Here is a 26,670-nt window from a genome sequence, read left to right on the forward strand (position 1 = left end):
TTGAGAATCACTGTGTTGGTCCAGTCTTCCTAGTTTAAAGTGAGGCAACTGCCGCTCAGAGAGGAAAAGGATGTCACCGAGAGTCACCCAGCCAGAGCCAGGACCAAGACCCCTGTCCACTGTTACCTGATGGAGCCCTCCCACTCCCCCACCCCCATTGCCATGTATTCCAGACCATGCTGTGGTCTGGGGATGGTCTGGCCCCAAGTCAACCCTCTCATAGAGTAGCTGCACATTAGACTCCATCCCAGCTCAGGGCAGGAGGTGATGATTAGCTCTGTGTTTGGAAGAGTATGACTGACCCAGGGTTCTTGTGTTGTCTTGAAGGATCACCAAACCAAGACCCAGTTTTCTCTTAGAAGGCTAGTGATCTTAGTGACTCCAGAGACCCTGAGTCGTCAAGTCTCTCAGGAGAAGCAGTGGGTGGGCTAAAAGGAGCACAGGACTGAAGATGGAGAAGCCGAGAGCCCAGCCCTGCTCTGCATCTGCCTGGTTCTGGGCCTTTGGATCAGTCACCCACTCAAACTTTCTGGACCTCCGAGAAAAATGTGTCTTTTTATTTTTATTTTTTTACTTTTTATTTTGTATTGGACTAGAGCTGATAAATAATGTTTAGTTGATAGTTTCAGGTGGACAGCAAAGGGACTCAGCCATACATATACATGTATCCATTCTCCCCCAAACTCCCCTCCCATCCAGGCTGCCTCATAACACTGAGCAGAGTTCCTTGTGCTATATGGTAGGGCCTTGTTGGTTATCCATTTTAAATATAGCAGTGTGTACATGTCGATGATACGAATGAATTTATTTACAAAACATAAACAGATTCACAGACTTAGAGAACGAATTTATGGGTGTCGGGGGTCGGGGGTGGGGTGGGGGAAGGGATAGTTAGAAAATAAGTGTCTCTAGGTGGATCTAGAGCTCTTTGTTTCAGCAGCTGCTGCCACCAGCCTGTACTCCTTTAGGGATGGGAGTAGGGGGTTTGTGCAATAGGTTTCTCCCAGGGTCTCAGTTGGCCTCATCTGTAAAATGGAGACAATGATAAGGGCTGGCCTTACATAGCCACCTCAGAGGGTTATTGCAAGGAGCCTAAAGGATCTAAATGTATCCCCAAAAGTAAAAAGCAGGTTATGTGGAAGCCCAAGAGCAGCTCTGCCCCCCCACCTTAGGAGAAGACACACACATTAGAAGCTAAAATTTACTTTCTAAATGTTACTTTCCTTTCCCCTTGCTGAGTTCTCGGTTTCCAGGCCCTATTGGGAATTCAGGGGAAGTTAGGGGGGCTGTGATCATGGTACTTCTGGGTGGAGAGCTGCTCTCAGGTGTCCCTCAGCCAGATGTCCCTGTGTGAACCCTTTGCAGGGCATGCTGGGACCCAGGGAGGGTCAGAGTGGACCTAGGCCGGGCAGGGGTAGGTGGGGATGAGAGCCCTAGCTCAGCTGCTCGCTTCTGCGAGGGAAGCCAGGCTCTTCCTCTGCGAAGCTTCTGGCTGGCTGCAGGGCCCCTGGGCTGGCAGTGCAGGTTTCTCTGGGGCCCTGGCAGGAAACAGTCTTGCTTCCCAAGGTAAAGACGAGTTTCTTGTCGCAGCTGGTTGTTTTCTAGTTAGAGGCCATGGTGGTTTTGAACACTCCCCTGGAGCTCCGGGATCTCCCAGGGGGCAGGGAGAAGGAAAGGACGAAGCTGGAGCTCAGCAGGGTGGCTTAGGGAGGAAGAGCCCGCTGTCACTTCCCGAAAGCCGCCGGCCTCTGGGCGGAGAGAAGGTCAGAGCGGTTGGTCCCTGCGGCCCGCCTACCCCGCCCCTCCCTTCTGCCTCGGGGTTTGCCCAGGCTCTTCGGAGCGCAGAACTTACAGTAAATGTTGTCACCGGTGGAAACTCTCAGAGGGGGCGAGGAAAAGGGCCAGAGGAAGGGGCCAGGACTCCCGGCCCCCAGTTCCCGTCTTGCCAACGCCCCCCAGTCTCATGTGTTGCTTTATCTTACCTTTTGGTAAAGAGAGGGGACGCCCTTTCTCTGGGATGTGCCCGGAAATAACCAAATGGTGAGATGAATGAGCCGGTCACACCTTGCAGAAGCAGCAGCCAGTGCCCCTGTCTCTACCATCGTGGCTCTTGGTATCCCATCTCCCCACCCTGTTTTAGAGATGGGGTTTTCCTTTGTATCGACCTGGACACATTTTCTAGCCCCGGGCCACACACAGGAAATGCCAGGCTGAGGTTGAGCACGCTAGCGTCTGTCCTGGACAAACCGCCGGAAGCTGCCTTGATGGATAAGGCCACGTTCTCCTTACCACTTCAAAAGAACTCCCATTTGCAGGGCTTAGGGCAGTTGGCAGAGTAACTAACTCTCTCATTAACCTGAAGCTGGTTTTCTAAAGCAAATTTTAAATGTCAAGTTATCACACATCTGCTCACTGCCTACTGTAATTCTGAGTCAACTTCTGATCCATCGGTTGATGTCATCAGGCGGCCAATCAACAAGCACTTGAGTTCATACTCCACGCCAAGCACTTAATAAGTGCTTGGATAGTTAGAACACATTTATTATCACATTTAACATTACTAGCTATTATTTTCAAACTTGTTTGGTGATTAGAATAATCTGGGGCATTTGTTAAAAATTCAGATTCCCAGAATTCAAACCCCAAATCCCAAACTCACTGAGTTCAAACCTCTAGATTTCAGGAAGTGCCTGGAACTATATTTTTATCAGGCCTTCAGATTAGTTCTAATGTCATGGCAAGCTTGGAAAACAAGCTAAGTGAAACAGAGCAAGAAAAATAAGACCTAGAATCCAAATATTAGGTCACTTTTTGAACAGAAATGTAATTTATTTGCATCTCCAGTGCCATTTTTTCTTCCTCTGTGGGTACCAATGATTAGCAAAGACGATCTATCTGAGTCAAAGAATGTGAACATTAAAATCACATTGGAAATGCAATTCCCCTGGTTTTCTGAAGGTGGGATTGTTTTCCAGTAAATGCTAATTACCAGGGTGTAATTGTTGATTAATTAATGATGTGATCGGTAGTCAGAGCTCTTTACCCTGAGTCTTTCTTTTTAAAATTGCTGTGGCTGCGCTGAGTCTTTGTTTTGGCACATGTGGGCTTCTCTCTAGTGGCCGTGCACAGGCTTCTCTAGTTGCGGCATGCAGACTTAGGGGTTTTGCAGCATCTTAGTTTTCCAACCAGGGACTGAATTCACATCCCCTGTATTGGGGGGCGGATTCTTAACCACTGGACCACCAGGGGTGTCCTGAGGTTTTCTGATTAGCATATATCTGATGGTTCCCTGAAGCAAGGGGTAAAGATGTTTCTGGAAAAAAAGAAAGCACAGGTGCTGGGTCACACCCAGAGTTCCACAGGACAAGCTGCTGGGAGAGAGAACTCTGCTGGAGATTGACCATTTATCATTTAGAAGACCCCAAACATTTTAGAATCTGGGTGAAGTAGACAGTTAACCAAGGACTCCATTCATAAGACTAAATGCAAATGCTGGGAACCTTAGGCAAACACACCAGTGTAACAGAGCAGAAAAGAGTGAAATTAGTATAAGTCAGTCTCACAAACTCTTTTCCATTTTTTCCAGCTCTAGCTGGTCATGCACTGGCCTGGACATGCACTTGCCACTCTCAACTCTCATATACACTTATGGAGACCTATGCATGTACCTGCACGCAAAGGAGCACACTAATGCAATTCACACATGCCTTCACACACACACACACACACACACACACATATCTCTGTTAGTTGGGACCGAATGCAACTGCCATTTTCCGAGGTCAAAATAAATATCAGCAATTTCATATGGTTTGATCTAAACAGCTATGCATATACATGTACAAATATACATGTATTTATACAGATGCATGGGCTTCCCTGGTGGCTCAGATGGTAAAGAATCTGCCTGCAACGCCGGAGACCTGGGTTCGATCCCTGGGTTGGGAAGATCCCCTGGAGCAGGGCATGGTAACCCACTCCAGTATTCTCGCCTGGAGAATCTCCATGGACAGAGGAGCCTGAGGGGCTGCAGTCCATGGGTCTCCAAGAGTCGGGTGCGACTGAGCACAGCACAGGACTAAGCACAGCACACAGCACCGCACCCATCCACACACATGACACATGCCAATACACACGCACGCGTGCACACACTCGCATGTGCAGAAAAAGTCACCGATGCCCTGCCTGGCCGTGCTAGTGGAAATCTAATGCGGAACTCCCATTGCCTCCTCCACGCCCCCCAATCTTCCCCTGCGCCCTGAGAGTAACCTGCAATGTCCATCCTTTCTGCTCACAGGAGAGTGAAGACTTGGAGAAGCAGAACGCGGCACTGCGCAAGGAGATCAAGCAGCTCACGGAAGAGATGAAGTACTTCACGTCGGTGCTGAGCAGCCACGAGCCCCTGTGCTCTGTGCTGGCCCCCGGCACGCCCTCACCCCCCGAGGTGGTGTACAGCACCCACGCCTTCCACCAGCCTCACGTCAGCTCCCCGCGCTTCCAGCCCTGAGCTCCCCCGAGGGAGGGCGAGCAGAGAGCAGAGCCTCCGTCTCCAGCTGCTCCCGGGGTCTCGGGAGGGGCACACAGACTGTAGCCAGGCAGCCGTCCTCCGTCAGCATCCTCTCGCCAGCCAGAAAGCCAGAGGCAGAGGCCGGAACCCAGGATCGAGAGCCCGGGGACGGGAACGCGCGGCAACTGAAGTGTGTGCAGCCGCCTGCAGCATGGCCACACGCCGCTAGGGGCCCGGACCTTCAACTGGCTGGGAGGCCCGACCCAGAGATGGGTCAAGCATGACGCCCAAGTCTCGTGACCCAGAGGGAGCAGGGTACGGTATTTTTCTAAATAAATGTCTTAAAAGAAACCAATCTGGCAAGGGCTTGAAACCCAAAGTTCTGTCATTTTTTTGGTTCTTGGGCTCAGGAACCTTTAAAGGTCTGGAGACGCTGCTCATTCGGCTCTTTCCCACGGCTTGTTCATCTACTTGGGAAGCTGGGTTTTCTCAAAGCATCTTCAATTCCCCCTCTATGTATCTCCATCATTTCCCTCCCCAAATCGCCTCTATGTCATCTCCCACTTTCCATGCCTCATTGTATGATGCTTTCTAGATTGTCAGCTCTAGACAGTTCTAGGGTCATTCTCTGCAGGAGAGAAGGGCTGGTGCGGTGGAGTGGAATGGTCATTCAGGCTGGTACTCACCTCTCACAGGACTGCGCAGACTCAGCCCCTTCCAGACGGCCAGCCCTGGGGACTGCTGCATGCCTGGCCCCACGCCAGGAGCACTAGTAACTCAAGGAGCACCTCACAGGAAGGCAAGGCTTTCCTCTCTGCGGGGCAACCTGTGGTTCAGAGACACAGGCACCAGTGTCCTGCTGAGGACTCCACCTCCCCTGGGAAGCTGGGATAGTGCACACACAGCTTTGCTGTCTCCTCGAGGCTCCACGGTTTGAGGGCAGCAGCGGCTCAGATTAGTTCAGTCGCTCAGTTGTGTCCAACTCTTTGCGGCCCCATGGACTGCAGCACGCCAGGCCTCCCTGTCCATCACCAGCTCCCAGAACTCACTCAAACTCATGTCCATCAACTCGGTGATGCCATCCAACCATCTCATCCTCTGTCATCCCCTTCTCCTCCTGCCTTCAATCTTTCCTAGCATCGGGGTCTTTTCCAATGAGTCGGTTGTTTGTATCAGTTGGCCAAAGTATTGGAGCTTCAGCTTCAGCATCAGTCCTGTTATGTGGCTGAGATAACATAGGATTATCTTCAGGGCTTCGAACCCACAAAATTTTGGCAGAGCTGAAACCAGTGTGCTCTGGTTTTCCTGCTCGGATGTCCACTTGCTCCTCAGAAATCCCCAGGCCAAGTGCCCTCTGGCCTTATCCATACCACTGCCCAAGAGCCATGGCAGGACCTGTCTCCACCGCTCCCCCCACCCCGACAGACACACACATGGCCCCTGATGAGCCAGCTGGGGCCCAAAATGACAGGGAGTGGCATGGAAGGTATCAGATGCAGCCCCTTAGCAGCCTCTGCAGCCCACCCCGTGGTCCTTCAGAGCCACTGCCTGTGGCCTCCCTGCTGGTAGCCGTCTTGGGATGCAGCGAGCATGGGGGGAAGGGAGGAACAAGCTTGCTCCCCGTGCCAGCATCTCGTGGGCCTGCCCGCTGACAGCTCTGGTTGACTTGAGGCAAGGTTTCAGGGCCCTTCCCTGTCCGTCTCTCCTACCCGCTGGGATTATGCCAGTGCTGGACTAGTGTGACTACTAAACTCTGCAGAGGCCTGCAAGTGCTGCGTCCTAGCACGTGGCCACCTGACCTCCCTGTGGCCTAACTGTGGGAGATGTGCAGCCCAAGGGCCTCTGAAGGTGCATTGCCTCCATTCAGCTCTCATCCCTGAAGTCGATTCCCCATGGAGGCCCAGCATGTGGGAAGGGGGCTTGGAGCTTGTTGGAGACAGGCCGGAAGACCTCTCCCAAGGATCAGCATTGCTTGCAGAATCCTGCATTTTAACCTTTGGTGTCCCAACAGAACTTGGTAAATGAGACTCCTCTTCCAGTGCACGAACTTGGTGTAGCCTGGGATGAGGGGCTATGGCAAGAAGGAACTCTCCTCCATTTCCTTCAGGGCTTGGTTTCTGGTAGCTCTGATACTTTGGGTAGCTCCTTCCCACACCTGTGTTAACAGGCAAAGCAAAGCCGCCAATGGCCCCTTGAGATATGGCCTGCATTGACTAGAATTTGATTTTTCTCTCTCAGTCTCAGGAAGCAGAACTTTCCAGCTAGCCCTTCCTGGACCAGACCTCTCTTGGGCCTCCCTCCAGTCAGAGATGTTGTCCCCACCCCTGCTCTAGCTCTGTGATTTCCCCCCAGAAACCCCCCGCAGGAGGCACATGACCAGTGCTGGGCACCTTCTGAATGACACTCAGAGCCATAACCAGAAATGCAGGGCTCACGTGTGCCACTCCTGTCTCTCGGCAAGGACTTCTCTTCCCCTTTCATTCGCTACTTTCTAATGAGCCTGGGAAGTTCCACTTCTCCTTTCTGATCAGTCTGACAGAGACCACAGAAGGCTAGGGTGAGTGTCAAAGCTGACTTCATTGCCACACAGGGAAATTGGAGGGGCAGCTACAGAGAGGTCTCAACTACCAGTGCCCTGACTTCGGATGTCTCACCATCCAGGCTCTGTCTCAGCCTCCTACCCATGACAGAGATAGTCCCTCAGGTGGGTGGCCCAGTCACGTATAAATCCCTCCAGGGCCCAGGGAGGCACTGTAAGTACGTGAAACTCACTGGACGCAGGACAATTGGGAGTGGCTGGGAATGTGGCAGGCTGAACAATGAGCGCTTACCTGCTGAAAGCAAACAGCTGCCCCTCGGTCCCATTCCATGCTGCCCTGGAATTCAGGGCCAGTGTGGCCAGAGCTTCCTCTCCAAGAAAAGCCCCAAATCAGAATTTCTACATGAATTCCTCCAGTTTTTAAAACCCTCTGCCGATCAAACAAAATGTGTGTGTGGAGGAGGTTTGCCTCTCATATTTGCAGGGCTTGTAGCAAGAGTACAGAGGCCATGTACCCTATGGCTAAATATTTACTGGTATCAAACTTATAAAATATGTTAACTGTGTTAGACAAAATATGCTCTTTTCTCTTGCCTTGATAAATGGACCTTCCTCACAACCTGGAAGGTGGGGTTTGAATATAAAGTCCTGCGATGCTTCAGAACTTCGTATTAGCACAAGGCAGCACAGGGAGAAACAGCCTTGAGACTGCAACCTGTTCTCTTCTCGTCTCTCCTCCGGCTCCTCCACAGAGGCCTCGTGCGAATGTCAGTGGACATAACCAGCCTATGAGACCGGTCCACCCACAGCCCTCCTCCATAGAAGCCATCCGTGGGCCACTCCCTCAGGTCCAGGGGGGCACCTACCAGGGTCTGATCTACTCTGGTGAAGAGTTATCCGGGGAAGAAGGTTACAGCTGCTGGAAGACAGCTAGGGACGCTGACAGGGGATTCCAATGTGCTGAGAATATGGAGCGTGGTCTAAAGGGATAGAGGGCTCTGGGTAGGCACATCCCTTCAGTCCTCAGGACTCAGGGCCCCATGAGAAGGGGTATAGCAGGAGGAGGGGAGTTACCATAATGGGGGGAGTCCAGAGCAGGGACCTCTTGTGCCGGGGTCTGAGGGTGGCCCTGCAGAGGCCTGCCAATGTGTCAGTCTGATCTGGGTTAACCATGTCTCCGCGGAACACCCCGGCGAGGTGAATGCCCTATGCAGCAAGAAATGGGCACATCGTCCTCTGTCAGTTTGACAGAGGGTTCCTGTTGTCCTCAGTGTTCGTCTCTTGCTTGCAGCGCTCTTCCCTGAGATAGTGTCAAAACAAATTACAGGAAAGCCAGAATTTTGGTCTTCGGGCTGAGAAGCGTGGGTGGGGAGAGAGAGGGAGGTAAAGTCAGCTCAGAGGTCACGGGGTTGCCATCTGCTGGACCCAAACTTCCCAGCAGTGTTTATTCATACCTCCAGTCAATGTCCCAGCTGCAGCTGCGGCTTCGCATGCAGCTTCCCCAGCCGGCTGGGGACTCCATGTCTCTCTGGGACAGACAGGCAGGCTCTCTTTGCTGCCCTGGCCTCCTTCTGCCTCACGGGAGTCAGTGCTCCCAAGCGGCCCAGGAATTCCAAGGGGGAAAACGAAGGCTATGTGAACTAAGACCAACACTAAGGTGGGACAGACGAAATCATCTTTACTCTGTCTCAGGGGATTAGCATTTTAAGAGGTACCCAAGGTTCCTAGGCTGAGGGAACAATGCCCAATGGTGCATTTTAGACTTGGTGGCCAGTATGTATGTAATGGAATCCTCACCATGTGGATGACTGGCTACTATTGTGCATACCAGGGGACTGGAAAGGAATAGAGACATATTCCTCTTGAAAATCTTTTTTTAAAAACATTTTTTGATGTGGACTATTTTTAAAGTCTTTATTGAATTTGTTACTATACTGCTTCCATTTTGTGTTTTGTTTTTTTGGCTGCAAGGCTTGTGAGATCTTAGCCCCTTGACCAGGGATTGAACCCTCACCCTCTGCGTTGGAAGGCAAAGTCTTAACCAATGGACTGCCAGAGAAGTCCCTTCCTCCTGAAAATCTTGTTTCTCAACTGCTTGATATGTGATTTGAGTTAATCTACTTCCAGGAAAATGGAATAAAAAGTTGATTCTGGTTTAAAGAATCTACCAGCAGGCACAGCTAAAGAGCCCCCTCTTTAGAGGAGAAATTTACAGAGACAAATTTCACTGATGCCTAGGAGGTTTGTCTGGCTTCTTCTGGAGGATTCCTTATGAAAAGACCAAGGTTAGGAACAGTGGCAGAGACTGATGATTGACCTCTCAAGGCCATTCTCCCCTCCCACCTAACTGCAGAACCCTCACTTTGTCCAGGACGGCCTACTAACCCACCCTGACACTCCTGTCCACCTCTCGTCTCTTGGAAGCAAACCCTGTGGACTGGCCAGGCTGTTCACAGTCCTCGTTCATGTCCTTGTCCACATCTCAAACTTCCCTTTCATCAAGCCTTTGCTCATCTAGCTATTGTCTCTTCAGTAAGTCTGGAAGTGGGACCCAGGAATCCTCATTTTTAATAAGATTCCCTATCCTTTCTGATTTAAGTAGCATGAGGTGAATCTGATCTAAATGGCAGATGCCTCACTTTATTATGCCACCTTAGCTTTTTAAAATTCTATCCATTTTTCAAAGTTCCACTCAATCGCCACAGTGCCTGCTTAGAATGCAGGATGATTTTAGATGATACTCAAGTAAAACTTATTTAGTCAGTGTATATTTATTTCAATAAGTTTAGTGGTTTTCCATTTTTTATGATGATATACATCTTCCTTTACAAATTAATATACTTTCATAAAAAGTGAAATGATCTAAAGAAATATGCTAAAAACTACAGTCGATTAAGAAACACGACTCATTAATGTACATGTTGTGAAGTCGCTCAGTGGTGCCCGACTCTTTGTGACCCCATGGACTGTAGCCCACTAGGTTCCTCTGTCCATGGGATTTTCCAGGCAAGAGTGCTGGAGTGGGTTGCCATTCCCTTCTCCAGGGGATCTTCCCAACCCAAGGATTAAACCCAGGTCTCCTGCATTGCAGGCAGACGCTTTATGTCTGAGACACCAGGAAGAAAGTTGGGATGTATTGTTATGTACGTGTTATGTATTAATAAATATTTGCTCTGTTTTCTATGTCATTACTTTTTTTTTTTGTCATTACTTTTTAATATGCATTGAACACAAGAATAAAGGGGTAAGAGAGAGATGAATAAAACTTCTGTGCTGGCCAAAACTGAATACATATATATATTTATATAAAATCAATAGATTTAAATTTTCAAAACCAGCAAATATATAGTATAAATACTAAAGTTTAGAAGCCCAGTAGCATCTCTGAAATTTTCCCTTTCTACTTTATCTAGAGACGCATCCAAGTCTGAAAAGTGAAAAGCAACATATCTCATTTCCCCATCTCGAGGCATTTTAAGATACTGACGCTAAACTTTCGGAACCATCTTGCTATGTGCAGTCAGTGATCAACTTTGGAGATCGGCTGTTCATAGCTGTGCTGTTGGAAAAGTGAAATCAGGTTGTCTCATCAGCAGCAGGTCCTGCCCATCTCTATTTGTGCATCTTCTCTGAGTGAAGTCAGCATTATTCACATCAATTGCTTATCAACTGCCTGCTGGCACAGGGCATGATTAGAGGGTCAAAGTTATTCCAGATGACTATTAAGGTGAAGACTCAAATCTTTGATGGGACCCTGGACACCTTGCATCCTCTACCCCTCAGCTCACACAGTGCCTGCCTTTTAGGGGTGTATAATCCAAAACATTGAAGGTAGAAGGAGAAGGGGACGACAGAGGATGAGATGGTTGGATGGCATCACCGACTCGATGGACATGAGTTTGAGTAAGCTCCAGAAGTTGGTGATGGACAGGGAGGCCTAGTGTGTTGCAGTCCATGGGGTCGCAAAAAGTTGGACACGACTGAGTAACTGAACTGTACTGAATCCAAGACAATTCTTATTCTGACAATAGAATGCAAGCAACAAAATTCCATTCAACTAACATATGGAGAGTAGCCACAAGTCAGATCTTTAAAGAAAAGGAATCAAGAGAAGGGACTCATTCCTGTAGAGTCGGTAGAAACTGGGGACAGGAGCCCCAGACGGGGCCACAGGAAGCATAGGTGAGCTGTATCTCTTGAGGCACACCGCCATCTAGCTCTCTGTCTTGTATTTAGATGTCATCCGTCAGACAGAGCCAAGGACCAGGATCAAAGCAAAAGCAAGCTGGCCTCCTGAGCAGGACTCTCCAAAAGGACATTTGCCCTGTCAACCCTCCTTGGTTTCTGTTTTGCTCCTCAAAGTCCATGATAATATACAGGGGAAGTCGGCATGCCTCCCTGCTCAGCTGGCTCTCCATCCCCTCATCCCCTACACAGACACACACAGACACACAGACACACAAAGACAGACACACACACACACAGACACACACACACAGACACACACACACACAGACACACACACAGACACACAGACACACATACACACACACACAGACATACACATAGACTTACACACACACACAGACACACACAGACACACACAGACACACACACACAGATACACACACAGGCACAGACACAGACACACACAGACACACACACACAGACACACTCACACATATACCCCCTCTCTATAAACCAGTCCTCTGACAGAAAGAAAGAGGACACATCCCCAGGCAGCATCTTCCATTGGAGCCTCAAACATGATAGCCACGTTGGTGTCTCCTGAGAGAGAATGATAGAGACAAGTCCAAATCATGGACAAAGCCACCAGTGATGACTAATGGTGGACAGGCAAATGGCTGTCTACATAGGCCATTCAGGGCCCATAAGCAAAAGCAGAGACTGTCTCTGTCTTAGTTTCTTCCGTGTCCCTAGTACCCAGCACAGGAGACCCTTATTATTTGTTTGACAAATGAAGGAAGGGAAAAAGGAAGGAGGGAAGGAAGGAAGGAGTTCTGATAGTCTTAAAGTTTGTCTACTTCAGGTAAAAATTCCTTATGGCCCCCTCAGATGCTGGCCTATTGTTTATCCCCAGGGAGGTAGGAAGCACAAGGCTGTAGGAACCCAGGCTGACTGGCTTGATCTGGTGGCCTCTAGAAGTTTAAAGTACCATTGGTATGGGGATCTAGTTCTGCCTGGATCTAACCCCTGGGAGCTGAAGACAGGGTGTCACTTGAACTGTGACATAGAATTGAGAAGTGGGTGATTAGCAGGGTCATTTTTCACCACCCAGAATCCATGCCTCCTTCCTTTGGTAAATTACCCTAATTTCCTCTTAAAGCATTGCTTCTTTCCCATGTGTAGAGCTATCAATCAGGCGCCTTGCCTTATTTGGCCAGGTGCAATGGTGTGACCCAGGCTGGACCAATCAGACTGTGTCCTGGGAATGACTTTTGAGTAGAACAAAGGAAGACCCAAAAGACAGTGAGTGTTTAGCTCTCCACTTCCACTGCAAACCCTGACTAGAGAATTCTGTGTTGGAAAACTAACCTGAATCCTGCCTTATTCTGAGTCTTTTCTTCAGCCTTCCTTTGGATTTTATGAGCCACACAATCTCCTTTCAACAAATTCACTTTCTCCTAAAAATCAGCTAGTGCATGCATGCTAAGTCGCTTCAGTTGTGCCTGACTCTTTTGTGACCCTATGGACCGTGGCCCACCAGGCTCCTCTGTCTATGGGATTCTCCAGGCAAGAATACAGGAGTGGGTAGCCATAGCCTCCTCTAGGGAGTCTTTCCCACCCAGGAATCAAACGCGGGTCTCCTGAATTGCAGGTGAATTCTTTATCATCCAAGCCCCTAAATCAGCTAAAGTCAGCTTCTATTAAGAAACCCTAAACTCAGAAACGATGTCTCATACCTGGGTTTCCCAGGAAGCCAGCAAGTACTGGATCCTAATTCTCAGGGGCCAATAGGAATAGATTATTTTCTGAGAGGGTTCTGGGATGCCCCGTGCTCCATGAGAAATGAGCGTTCAGCCAGCACTGCACCAGCCACTGGTGTGCCTGACCTGAATTCAGACCCATCACTGCCTCTGGTGAGAACCCCAGTCTCTGATTTTAAAACTATGACTGGGATGGGACTTGGCAGCTCAGCCTCCAGGCTGCATTCTCCATCCTCCGTAGTTCATTCTGTGTGAGTCCAACCAACCTGCTCAGGGGCAATATTCAAAATTCAGGCCAGGCACCGGCCAATCAGCATGGACGTTGGTGCTGGAGCAGAGTGGAGCCTTCTCTGCTCTGCAGCAAGGAACGGCACTAGGGCAGGGACTACTGACTTGCAACGATGTAAATATTTTAATAATTATTTCAGCTGTGCTGGGTGCCCACCACCTAGTGATTGGTTCAGTGCCTACAGCACTGGGAACACTTCTGAAGGAGGACTCTGTCTTCAGTGTATATAATTCTGTTCCCATCCGGGACTTCCCTGGCGATCCAGTGGCTAGGACTCCATGCTTCCAAGGCAGGGGGATGTGGGTTTGATCCCCAGTCAGGGAACTAAGATCCTGCATGCTTTGAGAAGTAGTAAAAAAAAAAAAAAAATTGTCCTCTCTGCTCCCTTTGCACACCCCACCCCTACTTGTCCCACCTAGCCCAGGGCTTTAAAGTTGCCCAGAGCAAGCGGTTAACATACATTTGTAAGTAAAATATAAAAATCCCAAGGTAGAAGAAAGATAATGAAGAGAAAGGGTAGAGGGATGGAAGGGGAAAAGCTGAGTCTGTTCTAGGAAAGTCACAGTGGACCTTCCCCTGCCTTCCCCCAGCCCAGTGTTTATCTACATGCTCATTTGAAATAAGCATCAGGGGTGCTCTTGAAAGAGGGGGGAAAAGGCACAAAATAAGAGTGATAAAAGAATAAGGGAACTATGCTGTTTAATCTTCTCACCGAGGGCAGGGACATCAGTGTCTGCCACTTATCAAGCATTTACCTTATTGTAGGGACTATTATTACAGGTAAAGAAACAGACTCAAAAGAGCTTAAATGGTTTGCTCAAGGTCACACAGCTAAGGGCAGATACGGGACTCAAACCTGCCCTTGTTGCCTCCAAAGCTGGAGCTGTTTACCAGGCTTGAGTGCTCATGATGGAATTTCTCAAGTCCCAGGTTACGGGATCTGGACAGCAGTCCTGTGTTGGTGCTGCCACCTAGTGACAAGACGGAGAACTGTGGCAACCCCCCCTCCCCCCGCCACGCCCCACCCCCGACCCCCGCTCCGTCTCCTTCCTTCCCTTTCCTGGATCCATCCCCACTTCCCAGCTTAGGAGAGACCCAGACAGTTTGCATTCTACCTCTGGCAGCCGACCATTTCTGTATTCCCAGGATATGCAGAAGTGACCTCTAGATGCAAGCTGGTGCCTCATTGGGCTTCAGCATAGCTGTGTGGAAACATCTGTAGAATAAATGGTTAGGGATGCAAATCTCTACAGATCAGGGGACCAACCTGGTTTCCATAAGGCAAGCTATGAAGACCCTTTCCTGTGAGGAACCAGGAGGATCATAGCCTGGTGTAGGGCCAAGACTTCTGCCTCAGAGTGCTGCACAATCCATCTCACTGAGCACCTTCCACTTCCTGGGAAGTTCATGCACCATGTCTTGCATTATCTAATTGCATCCAACAGCCAAGAGATCAACGTGGTAGGCCCACCCAAGTTCACAGGGCAGGGGCTAGAGTCCAGGTCCTTGGACTCCAGGGGCAGTGCTTTCCTACTCCGCCACTCTGCCCTACCGCCCTGCTTCCCACCAATTCTACTCAGCCCCTGAAACCTTGTTTTTGTCAGCCTAGTCATCCAGACGTGATGACTCAAGAGCTGTGGGGTAGACTGCCAGGGAGAGGAGGCCTCTGTCAGCACAGCGGCTGTCCTGACCTTTAAGGTAGCGGGGAGTTACCTCAATTTGAAACGTGTGGCTGCTGAGCGATTTCGGTCTTAACTGTAGTAGGACATCTTAGCTGGCCAGGTAAGCACTTCCTGCACTTCCCATGGCTCTTTCTGGGTCTTCTCCCAAACTCAAAGTCACCTGAAACATGGAAGCCAGAATCCACATTCTCCTTTTAGACCTGGTTCTTGGAATCTTGGTGCAAAGTGGAGCGGGAATAAAAGGGTCACCTTCCAGAAGGCAGGAATGGCTTCACGAAACACGTGCTTCTCTCTGCCCAGAATTAACCCAGCTTAGTCCTTCTCTGTTTAGTCCTCAAAGGTTACCTCCAAAGTGCATCATTTGTATTAAGAAATTCACTTAATATTTGGGCTACATGATCCAGTTGCCCATAGCGACAAAAAAAACCTAACAGAAGGATGAGGCCCGAACACGGTGTATCTAGTGAGGGCAGATATTAGGTGGCATACTCAAAAGTTGACTGTTTTTGTTTTTTACCTGAAATATCTGAGTACCCATCTAAACTGATGATTTTGATCTCAGAGAGACAGCGGTGAACGGTCCTAAAGAGAGATCTTAGTTCCCTGCCCAGGAATTGAATCTGGGTCAGTCAGTTAGTTCAGTCACTCAGTCGTACCCAACTCTTTGCAACCCCATGGACTGCAGCACACCAGGCTTCCCTGTCCTTCACCAACTCCCGGAGCTTGCTCAAACTCATGTCCATCAAGTTGGTGATGTCATCCAACTATCTCATCCTGGATGATGGGAATGGCAAACCACTTCAGTATTCTTGCTTTGAGAACCCCATGAACAGTATGAATCTGGGTAGCTTGGGTGAAAATCAGGAATCCTAGCTACTAGACCAGCAGGGGCTAGAGTCTAGAAGCAAAGTTCCCATGACCCTTACCCCCACTGAAAGCAAGAATGTTTCAAGGAGGCAAACATTGTAAAGACAGATACAAAGTTTACTGTTAGACATCCAGCATAACAGGTGGGAGAGCACACAGAGAAGCGGTTTCTTTATTTAAGACAGAAGCAAAGCAGAAATACACACCCTGAGAGAAAGGGCCTGGGTGTCCTCTCTAACAAGGAGGTGGGTAATAAAGAGGTGATTTAAATCACTTGTATAGGGCAGCTCTTCTGGGGCTTCATTTACCTTCGGCCAGTTATCTTATTTCTTTTTTCACTCCCGACTATTCCTAGGACACTCCCCAAGATGCGTGTTCAACTTTTTGCTAAGATGGATCCCACTGTTGAGGCCTGTGAGGGTGTGTCTGCACTTATTATGCCTTGGCACCCCTCCCTTTTTGACCCCCAAGGAGCCTTCTTGCACATGTGCAGACAGGGAAGTCTTCCTTGACCTCAGGAGTGGGCACCTTATCTCTTTACTTCAACAGAGCTCAGCTTCTGCCACTAGCTTTGTCCTTGGAGTGTCTGGATGAGAACAAAGCTTCAGTTTTACTCCACTTGACAAACACCGGCTGTCCAGCCCACGGGCCCATCTGTCTCCTAATTTCTCACATTTGGTGGCCGTTGGATTTCTTTGCTCCCCTTTGTATTTATGTACTCACCAAATCTAGATTATATGATTTCAGGGGTTCACAGACTCTTGAAACCTATTTGTAGACCCTCTCCAAGGTAAAAACAACTCATCAGTTGACATAGCAAGTACCGAAGCCTCAGGAAACGGCTGCTGGTAGACAGGGTGATCAAGGGCAGGGAGCGCCCCGCTGGCAGTCACAAGCTCTCATCAGTCATCACCAAGTCAACCAACTTGAAGTAAAGCAGAACATTTGACTCAAGGACCATTTTGACCTGGCAAGTCTGACACAGTGGATCATAAATGGACTGAAGGAAAGAATGGAGGATGAGGATGGGATGAGGTTCAAGGATGGATTGAAGATGCACATTGAGTTTGAGAATTTTAAAACAGTTAGAAGCTTAATGGGTTTTAAAGTAATATATAAAAAAATATCCTTTTGGAAAAAAAAATATCCCTTTGAAAAAATGCTCTTGTGCTTAAACAGTCAAGTATCTTCCAACTACGGTGAATGAAAGATTAGGACAACTTTTGTGAGACAGGTGGCTGTTGATAGAATATAATCACAAAGGCAGAAGAACACTAGACTTTGTTCTTGTGGCTTAAGGCACTTATTACATCCGAAGTGCAAATGTTCCCAGTATGAGCAATAGTTTGTCTTATCAGTCATTTACACTGTAGACAGAATTTTTGCCTCTTCCTTCTCTGAAGGTCTCTTTTGATTGACAAGAGGGTAGGGAGGGATAAGAATACTAGAGATTGGAGGACGGGTTATGGCAGGTGCCGCTGCTGCTGCTGCTGTCGCTTCAGTCGTGTCCGACTCTGTGCGACCCCATAGATGGCAGCCCACCAGGCTCCCCCGTCCCTGGGATTCTCCAGGCAAGAACACTGGAGTGGGGTGCCATTTCCTTCTCCAATGCATGAAAGTGAAAGGAAAGTGAAGTCGCTCAGTCGTGTCCAACTCTTTGCGACCCCATGGACTGTAGCCTATCAGGCCCCTCCGTCATGGGATTTTCCAGGCAAGAGTGCTGGAGTGGATTGCCATTTCCTTCTCCAAGGGATCTTCCCGACCCAGGAATCGAACCCGGGTCTCCCGCATTGCAGGCAGACGCTTTACCGTCTGAGCCACCAGGGAATGCATGAAAGTGAAAAGTAAAAGTAAAGTCGTTCAGTCGTTTCCAACTCTCAGCGACCCCATGGACTGCAGCCTACCAGGCTCCTCCGCCCATGGTATTTTCCAGGCAAGAGTACTGGAGTGGGGTGCCATTGTCTTCTCCCATGGCAGGTGCTAGAGGTGTTGAAACTAAATTGAACATGCCATACTACCTATCAGGATTGATTCTGGTTTCAACTGTTGCTCTGAAGATTGAGTTGATTGACTCATTTGCCTCAAGAGCAAATTGTGGCCATCTAAATATTAGTCTCTGTTTTTGCTTCAATTTGAGTAAATGTCCTGAGTGGAGATTTTATATTATCAATGTATCTTTAGGCTTCATAGCGAGAGACTCTGCTGTTACTGCTGTGTGTATATGTGTGGTTATATATGTGTGTGTATATGTGTGTATGTGTGTGTGTCTATATGTTTGTGTGTGTGTATATCTGTGTGTGTATATATCTGGGTGTGTATATGTGTGTGTGTGTGGCTTGAGACACCCAAATAGCTGAAGACATGACTCTTCTGTGCTGAGTTACATTTTCACAGAGGGATCCCCCATTTTGACAGTTGGTGCCATGATCCACCCAGCCCACCATCAATACCTCTTACCCCAAAGCATATATATCTACTTGCCTCATTTATCCCTTGCTAGCATTCCCCAGCTGCTCCCTTGCTTCTACTTTTGGTCCCCTGACTACTCAACACTGCAGCCAGAATGATCCTTTTACAGTGCAAGTCAACCACATCGCTCCTCCACTTAAAACCCTCTCTAGCTTCTTACCTCAACCAAAGCCCAAGTCCTCACCAGAGCCCACAAGACTCCATGCAAAGCAGCCCCTGCCTACACGAACATCTGTCCCCCACTCTCTCTTTCCTCTCTCTCTCTCTGCTTCAGCCACACGACCTCCTTGCTGTGCCTTGAATGTACCAACCAAGTTCCCACCACAGGGTCTTTGCACCTGCCAATTCCTGTGTCTGAGTTTGCCTGATACACATATTGGGCTTGTGGCTTGTCTCCTCACTTCTGCTGAAACTTACCCTCTGCAGCCAGGCCTTCCCTACCTGCACCTCACTCTGTCTTGCTGTCTTCCGTGCTGTTACACTCATTTTTTACCCACTGAGTGTCTTCCGCACAGGACTGTGAGCCTCAGCAGTTTGAAGACCTTGTCAGTGAGTCCACCATCTCTTCCTCAGTGCTTGGACCAGTGGCTTATAGTCAGGGTTCTAAATGCACTTGTTGAAGGAAGAAATGAGTGAGTGGATATCACCAGCCCCAGACCACCCTCCATCCCTGCCTCCTCCCACCTCCCACTGACTTTCACGAAGGAGAGGAAAGAATTCCTGGATCTCTAGACCCCACAGAGTCCTTGTGATGTCTCAGACTTTCCCAGAACCCTGGCTGGGTGCTGGGTTTTGATGACTGCGGAGAGGCTGGGGACGTGTCAGATTCCAAGGGACTGAGTGTCTGGGAGACAGAGGGCAGCAAGCTCCGTGATGGGCTTGGGGTCAGGCTCTGTGGGGACGCTGAGTCCTGGCTCATGTACCATGAGGGCTGCGGGGATGGAAGCAGGGTGTGTCAGTCATTTCACGTGTGGTTACTGATTCACAGAGAGGAGGTGTGCCAACACGGAAACTACACGGTATTATCACTGTGTGTGTCCCCTGGATGCTTGCCATCTGAGTCTGTGCCCATTCCTCTCCCTCGGTACTCCCCACACTGCAGTCACCCAGGCGCCACCACCGCCATGTCTGTAGCGTCCATGAGCTAGCTACCAGGAGGCGCTGGAGGTAAAGAACCTGCCTGCCAACGTGGGAGACAATGTAAGAGATGCAGGTTCGATCCCTGGGTTAGGAAGTTCCTCTGAAGGAGGGCAAGGCAACCCACTCCAGTATTCCTGCCTGGAGAATCCCATGGACAGACGAGACTGGAAGGCTACAGTCCATAGTTCAGTTGGGCACAACTGAAGCTACTTAGCATAGTTGATTTACAATGTTGTATTACTTTCTGCTGTATAGCAAACCGATTCAGTTTTGTGTGTGTATATATATATATATATATATATATGTTCATCTAAATAATTTTTCATTATGGTTTGTCACAGGATACTGGATATAGTTCTCAGTGCTGTGCAATAGGACCTTGCTATTTATCTATTCTCTATATAATGCCTTACATCCGCTAGCCCCCGCCTCCCGCTCCAGCCCTCCCCCAAACCCCTCTCCTTTGGCAACCACAAGTCTATTCCCTATGAGACTCTTTCTGTTTCATAGATAGGTTTATTTGTATCATATTTTATATTCCACATATAAGAGATACAATATGGTATTTGTCTTTTTCTGACTGACTTTACTCAGTATGATAATCTCTAGTTGCATCCACGTTGCCGCTAATGGCATTGTTTCATTCCTTTCCATCACTGAGTGGTACTCCATTGCATGTGTGCACTGCATCTTCTCTGTCCACTCTTCTGTTGATGGGCATTTAGGTGGTTGCCATGTCTTGGCTTCTGTGAATAGTGCTGCTCTGAACAGCATGGACTGCAAGGAGATCCAACCAGTCCATTCTGAAGGAGATCAGCCCTGGGATTTCTTTGGAAGGAATGATGCTAAAGCTGAAACTCCAGTACTTTGGCCACCTCATGCGAAGAGTTGCCTCATTGGAAAAGACTCTGATGCTGGGAGGGATTGGGGGCAGGAGGAGAAGGGGACGACAGAGGATGAGATGGCTGGATGGCATCACTGACTCGGACGTGAGTCGGAGTGAACTCCAGGAGTTGGTGATGGACAGGGAGGCCTGGCGTGCTGCGATTCATGGGGTCGCAAAGAGTCGGACACGAGTGAGCGACTGAACTGAACTGAATTGAACTGACTGAACAGCATGGATCTTTCTGAATTAGAGTGTAGTCTGGTTATATGCCCAGGGTAGAATTGCTGGGTCATATAGTAGTGGTTCTATTTGTAGTTTTCTGAGGAACCTCCATATTGCTTTCTGTAGCAGCTGCACCGATTTACACTCTCACCAACAGTGTTAAGAGAGTTCCTTTTTTTCCACATCGTCTTCAGCATTTGTTATTTGCAGACTTTTATGATCGCCATTCTGATGTGAGGTGGTACCTCATTGCAGTTTTGATTTGCATTTTTCTAATAATTAAGGATGTTGAGCGTCTTTTCTTGTACCTTTGTATTTCTTCTTTGGAGAAATGTTTAATTAGGTCTTCTGCTCATTTTTCAATTGGGTTGTCTGTTTTATGTTGTTGTTGAGTTGTATAAGCTATTTGTATGTTTTGGAAATTGAGCCCATGTCTGTTAGACCGTTTGCAAATATTTTCTCCCATTCTGTAGGTTGTCTTTCCATTTTGGTCTATGATTTCCTTTATTGTGCAAAAGGTTGTATGTTTAATTGGGTCCCATTTGTTTATTTTTGTTTTAATTTCAATTGCCTTTGGAGACTCAGCTTAAAAAAAAAAAGTATGATTTATGTCATGGGAATTCCCAGGTTGCTCAATGGTAAAGAATTTGCCTGCCAATGAAGGAGATGTAGGAAATGCGGGTCTGATCCCTGGGGGGGTGGGGGGGGAGGTGGCAGGGGAGATCCTCTTGAGGAGGAACTGGCAATCCACTCCAGTATTCTTGCCTGGAAAATTCCATGGACAGAAGAACCTGGTGGGCTCTTTATCAGTTTACATGCAGGTGTCCAGCTATCCCAATACCACTTCCCGAAGAGACGGTGTGACTTCATTTTTAAAAACCCACTCGCTTTTCTTGAATCCATGGATCTGAAAAGGAAACTCGCAGACAAGGGAGGCCAAACAGGAAAGGTGGGAGCAGCCTGACGGCAGGAGGAACTGTCTGCCCAGTGGAGGCAGAGGGGCCTTGGCAGGGCAGGCAGGGAGGGGCTGGGGGTGGGGGGCAGGTCCCAGGGGCAGAGCAGAGCTGGGGAGGAGGTGGACGGGGAGGGGCCCCGGACCCTGGGAGGAGGGGCAGGAGAGGGGGTGGCCTGGGACTGGGAGCTGGGCTGGGGAGGCCGCCAGGGAAGCTGAGGGACAGGGAGGTGGGGGTTGACATTGAGGTGTTGCGCTTGTGGGGTTGGGGGGTGAGATGTGAGTGAGAGACAGGGTGGAGGCTGCGGGGGGGCCTGGGCAGGGTGTTGGGGTGGGGGAGCCTGTGGGGGAGGCTGAGACAAGAGCAGGCAGAGGAGGGGGCAGCGGGGAGGGGGCACAGTGAGGGTGGCCCTAAGAGTTAAGGGAGGAACGCAGAGGAGCAAGCTGCCTATAAGAGATCCCGGTGGGGCGGGCCTGAAAAGGGGCTGGAGGAAGGGCAGTGATGGGGAGAGACGGGGCTGGGTGCCCCCTTCCTGATGGGCCTGGCTGTCCTCCTGGGACTGGACAGGGAGCGTGCTGGCCTCAACTGGGCGGCTGCCCTTGTGTCGCTCGTGTCTGAAATGAGCTCACTCACCCCTGGTACATGGCTCCTACTTGTCCCTTCCCTGGTGGCTCAGATGGTAGAGAATCTGCCTGCAATGTGGGACCTGGGTTCAATCCCTGGGTTGGGAAGATCCCCCGGAGAAGGAAATGGCAACCCACTCCAATAGTCTTGCCTGGAAAACCTCATGGACGGAGGAGCCTGGCAGGATACAGTCCATTGGGTTGCAAAGAGTCGGACACGACTGAGCGACTCTGCTTTTACTTGCATTCTAAAGGAGATCAGTCAGCGAGTTTGTGGGCCAGAAAGCCGTTTGTGCTCTTCCTGCTGGGCAGGTTAAGGAGATTTTGCGTGCACTGGGGACTAAGAAGCACGTTAAGGAGTGAGAAAGGAGAGGGGGAAGGACCAGGAAGGTGAGTTGTCATGGGGACATCCATAACAGCAGAGACTCGGGGCTGTGCTTGGACTCTGGAGGCGTCTGCAGTATCCACAAGGTATCGTGCATGAGAAATTGACACAGGCAGCCTGCAACGTGGTTGTGGTCCCAGTCATTACTCTGGAGTTTGTATTTAGTCAGAAGATCAGGGCAGCCTTTCTCAGACAGCTGAAAAGGTTAAGGGGTGAGACAGCACAATGCAGAAAACTAGTCTTCAAGAAGAGAGACAGAGAAAGCCGACGTGCAGGATGCTGTGAATTTTGTGTCTCCCAAATGTACATGCTGAAACCTAAACCAGAATGTGATGGTGTTGGGGGCTGGGCCCTTTAGCGGGTAACTGTGACATGAAGGTGGCACCCCCAGTAATGGGATTAGTGCCCTTATTTAAAAAAAAAAAAAAAAAAAAAAGACCCCAGAGACACAGCAAGAGAAGCCTTCTAGGAACAGGAATTAGGCCTCAGCAGACATCGATTCTTCTGGCACCTAGAACCTGGGACCTCCCAGCCTGTAGAACTAACTGTGAGAAATAAGTTTCTGCCATGTGTAAGGTATTTAGGTTACAGCAGCTCAGAGGGACTGAGACACAGGGAGACAGAGAGAAGGAAAGAGTCCTGAGTGTGGTCCAGCTCTGGCTGGGGCAGTTCCCAAGGCATCAGCAGGTCTGACCTTTCCGCCACTTGCCTGGTCACCTCCTCCTTGAAGTCTGTGATCTCCCCTACTGCAGCTGAAACACATTCTCCCTGGGCCTAAGCTGGTTCAAGTTGGGTGTTTGTCACGTGCAGTCAATGTAACAGTAAGAGAAAAAGGTGATTGGAAAAAGTGAGATGCAGTCAGCATTCTTGGTCTCCGCGCTTGAAACACTAGGAGGCACTTTCAAGGCTGCTCGGAGCTCAAGTCAGCTGATGGCATCAACTGCAGGCACGTCACCCAGCTGTCGACTTGGGAGAACTGCGGGGAATCCATAAATCCTTGGGTTTCATCTTGGACTTGATTGTTTCTTTCTAATTATTCATTTACTCACAGAATTAAAGTGAACCTGAGCCAAGTGTCCCACCCTGAAGCCTTGAGGGCGTGTGACACTAAAGAGTGAAAAAGGAGAGGATTTACTTTCCATAAAATTTGATTATTGGCTTTTCATGGGAATTATACTCTGAACTTAGAGCAGCTGCAGAAAGGGGTGGGAGGCCCAGTAGGGAAGCAGGAGAAACAGGAGGCGGGGGGTATAATGCAGGCGCTTTAACTGTACAACTTGTCTCTGCAAGATTTCCAGGAGGAGGCCGTTCCCCTGTCTCCCAGGGCATCATCCTGAGTCCTCCCTGTGCCTCCCCTTCCCCATCCAATCCCGTCCATCCCTCGCTCTCACTGCCCACTGTGCCCCACCCTCCTGCCATTGCCTGTGCTCAGTTCACAAACTCCATTCTCACCTGGGTGACACAGCGGCCTCATGAGAGGTCTCTCTGTCTCTTTGCTCATCGCCCCCTTCTCCAACTGGCTTCTCCAGGAAGCAGCCAGAGAAGCCTATCCCAATGACAAATCTGACCCTCCCCTGCTTGAATCCTCTCGGTGGCTCCCCTCTGCTCTCAGGGTAAAATGAAAAGCCTGTGATGGCTCCTGCACCAGGAGCTGCTGCCTCTCTCTCCAGTGTTATCTTCACCCTCTCTCTGCTCCAGACACACAGACACACAGTGTAACTCCTTGAAAGGCCCTGCCTCTTCCTGCCTCAGGGCCTCTGCATGTACTGTTTCCTCTGCCTGGAATGCCTTTCCTCTTTCTTTCTCTTAATTAGTCCCCACTCTTTCTTAAGACCTGCTTTAAGATCTAGCCCATCCATTCTTTATAAATTCTTACAAATAACCCTCATAGTACTTATCCTAGTTTTACTTATAGGCGTGACTGACTGGTGGCTGTCCTCCCAACTAGACCGTCAATTCTGTGCAGGGAGGGAGGGAACACATGTGTTTTGCTCACCACTGAACCCCAACTCTGCTACAGAGTCTGGCCAAGTCCTACCTGCCCCTCAAGATTCTGTTGGAACATCTCCTAGAAGCCCCCTTCTGGCTCCCTGCTTTGTCAACTGTGAACCAGCATGGATCTCCACCACACGTTCACTGCATTGCCCCACAATGATGGGTTCACAGATGAGTCTCGTGAATCTGTGGATTCCCCAAGGGTAAGTACCACAGTCTTTTTGTTGTTGTTCATTTGTTTTGTTTTCTTTAAAGACTTTTTTGTTGTTGTTGTTGAGAATCATTTTTAAAGTGCTGTCCAAGTCTTTGCAACCCCATAGACTGTATAGTCCATGGAGTTCTCCAGGCCAGAATACTGGAGCGGGTAGATCTCTCCCTTCTCCAGCAGACCTTCCCAACCCTGGAGAAGGGATAGGCTACCCACTCCAGTATTCTTGGGCTTCCCTTGTGGCTCAGCTGGTAAAGAATCCATCTGCAATGCAGGAGACCTGGGTTTGATCCCTGGGTTGGGAAGATCCCCTGGAGAAGGGAAAGGCTATCCACGCTGGTATTCTGGCCTGGGGGGTCGCAAAGAGTCAGACACGAGTGAGCGACGTAATTACCACTTTTAAAGTCTTTATTGAATTTATTACCATATTGCTTCTGTTTTATGTTTTAGTTTCTTGGCGGCAAGGCATATGGGATCTTCAATCCCTGACCAGGGACTGAACCCACACCCCCTGCATTGGAAGGCCAAGTCTTAACCACTGGGCCCCCTGGGAAGTCCCCTAGAACCATGGTCTTTGTTGTGTCGGTTTCCCTGACACCCAGCACAGCACGGGGTCCGTGGTGACGACTGTGAAAATGAATGAATGACTGTGAAGACAGCTCCACAAGCCAGAGAGGATCTTTATACAGCACGGGGCTGGACCACATGATTCTATCTCTTGTCTACACTGCAGTTCCAGCATCACATAACCCTGCCGGGTCAGCACCCCTCTGCTTTGTCACCCATGGGCTGTTAACTGTTGCCCAGGCAGCAACAACTCTCACTGCTAATGCAGTTCCTCTATTTCAATATGCAAAGAAAGCTTCACACCTCTGGGCTTTCTATAGATTATGCAAAAAAAAAAAAGCCATTTTAATATCTCCTTCCTCTTTGACTCGTGTTTTTTTTAGTTAGGGCTTTCCATGTTTATGGAGTAACTTTTTTTTAATTTTCTAATTATTAAGAAGCACTCAAGACATAAAGAGGTATGAAGAACAACAGAGTGGATACCCATGGACACAACCCAGTTGGTACAGTTGAAAATAAAATGGGCACAAGGGCCTTCCCTTAAAGAAGGGCTGGTACCATTTCCAGCCCCTCTAGTTGCAGTCTTGTGTTTCCAAGGAACTGAAAAATCGATTTCGAACCTTGCGCCCAGGGCAGAGCCTGGTATCTCCATATCCAGACACGAAGCTCTCATGCCGCCCTCTTCTAAGGAGAAGGTATCTCCCTCCTGCCTTGGGCCTCAGCAGGCTCTGCCTACACCCCTTTCGAGGACAGACTTGGAGACTCTCTGAAAGGAAGGAAGAGGGGAAGGAATTCAGATTCCCCATCAGCATAGGTGTGCCCCCCGATTATCCTGACCATGGGCTCCATGAGATTTTGGGTGAGGGGCGCAGGATGGAAAACATCCATGGGGGAGGCGCCTTAGGAAAGAAATGAGCAAATGAAGCGAACAAAGATGGGACGATTCAGAACCACCTGGACCTGCTTTCATTCATGCCAAGGCCTCTGAAGGGGGATTCGTCAGGAATTGCCTCTCAGAAGTCACTTCAGTTATGCCGTCATGTCCCTTCTAGGTCAGGACAGCAAGCCAGAGGTTGCGGTTTGAACATGAATAGGCAAGATTCCTACTGAGGGACTTGAGGGACTCAAGTAAGTGGATGACTTACTGAAGAAAATAAATATTCATGCTACTGTAAGACAGGAGCTATCATAAAGGGGAACATACAGGATATAAGGGAAGCCTCTGAATCACACTTGGGCCCTGAGGAAGGCTTCCTGGAGGAGGTGATGTTTGTCCTGCAGTGAGGCAAGTCACATGTTAGGCCTGATGAGTTCATAATGCTCGCTGGGAGCTACAAGCGGGCCCACCCTCCTGGAGCGAAAGGTGGGAGTGGGCAGTGGTGGGCGAGGT

The 26,670-nt window shown here is 49.3% G+C and overlaps 1 protein-coding gene across 6 annotated transcripts in view; it reads left to right on the forward strand.

Annotated features, from left to right (window-relative positions):
- The window catches only part of BATF (basic leucine zipper ATF-like transcription factor), a 43,465-nt gene extending 17,484 nt beyond the window's left edge, over positions 1 to 25,981 (forward strand). Inside the window, exons 3-5 of one of the 6 annotated variants that reach the window (XM_055538693.1) lie at positions 4,298 to 4,822; positions 24,426 to 24,708; positions 25,164 to 25,981. In XM_055538693.1, the coding sequence (XP_055394668.1) occupies positions 4,298 to 4,507 (210 nt within the window). In that variant the 3' untranslated portion in view covers positions 4,508 to 4,822; positions 24,426 to 24,708; positions 25,164 to 25,981. Of the gene's footprint in view, positions 1 to 4,297; positions 4,823 to 22,407; positions 22,597 to 23,175; positions 23,198 to 23,333; positions 23,433 to 23,780; positions 24,124 to 24,425; positions 24,709 to 25,163 lie in introns of those variants that run through there. The other 5 variants (XR_008699703.1, XR_008699700.1, XR_008699704.1 and 2 more) reach the window with 5 other exon arrangements.
- Positions 25,982 to 26,670: the final 689 nt, after the last annotated feature.

The sequence above is a fragment of the Bubalus kerabau genome, chromosome 10 (assembly GCF_029407905.1).
Source record: "Bubalus kerabau isolate K-KA32 ecotype Philippines breed swamp buffalo chromosome 10, PCC_UOA_SB_1v2, whole genome shotgun sequence".
Taxonomy (NCBI): Eukaryota; Metazoa; Chordata; class Mammalia; order Artiodactyla; family Bovidae; genus Bubalus; species Bubalus kerabau.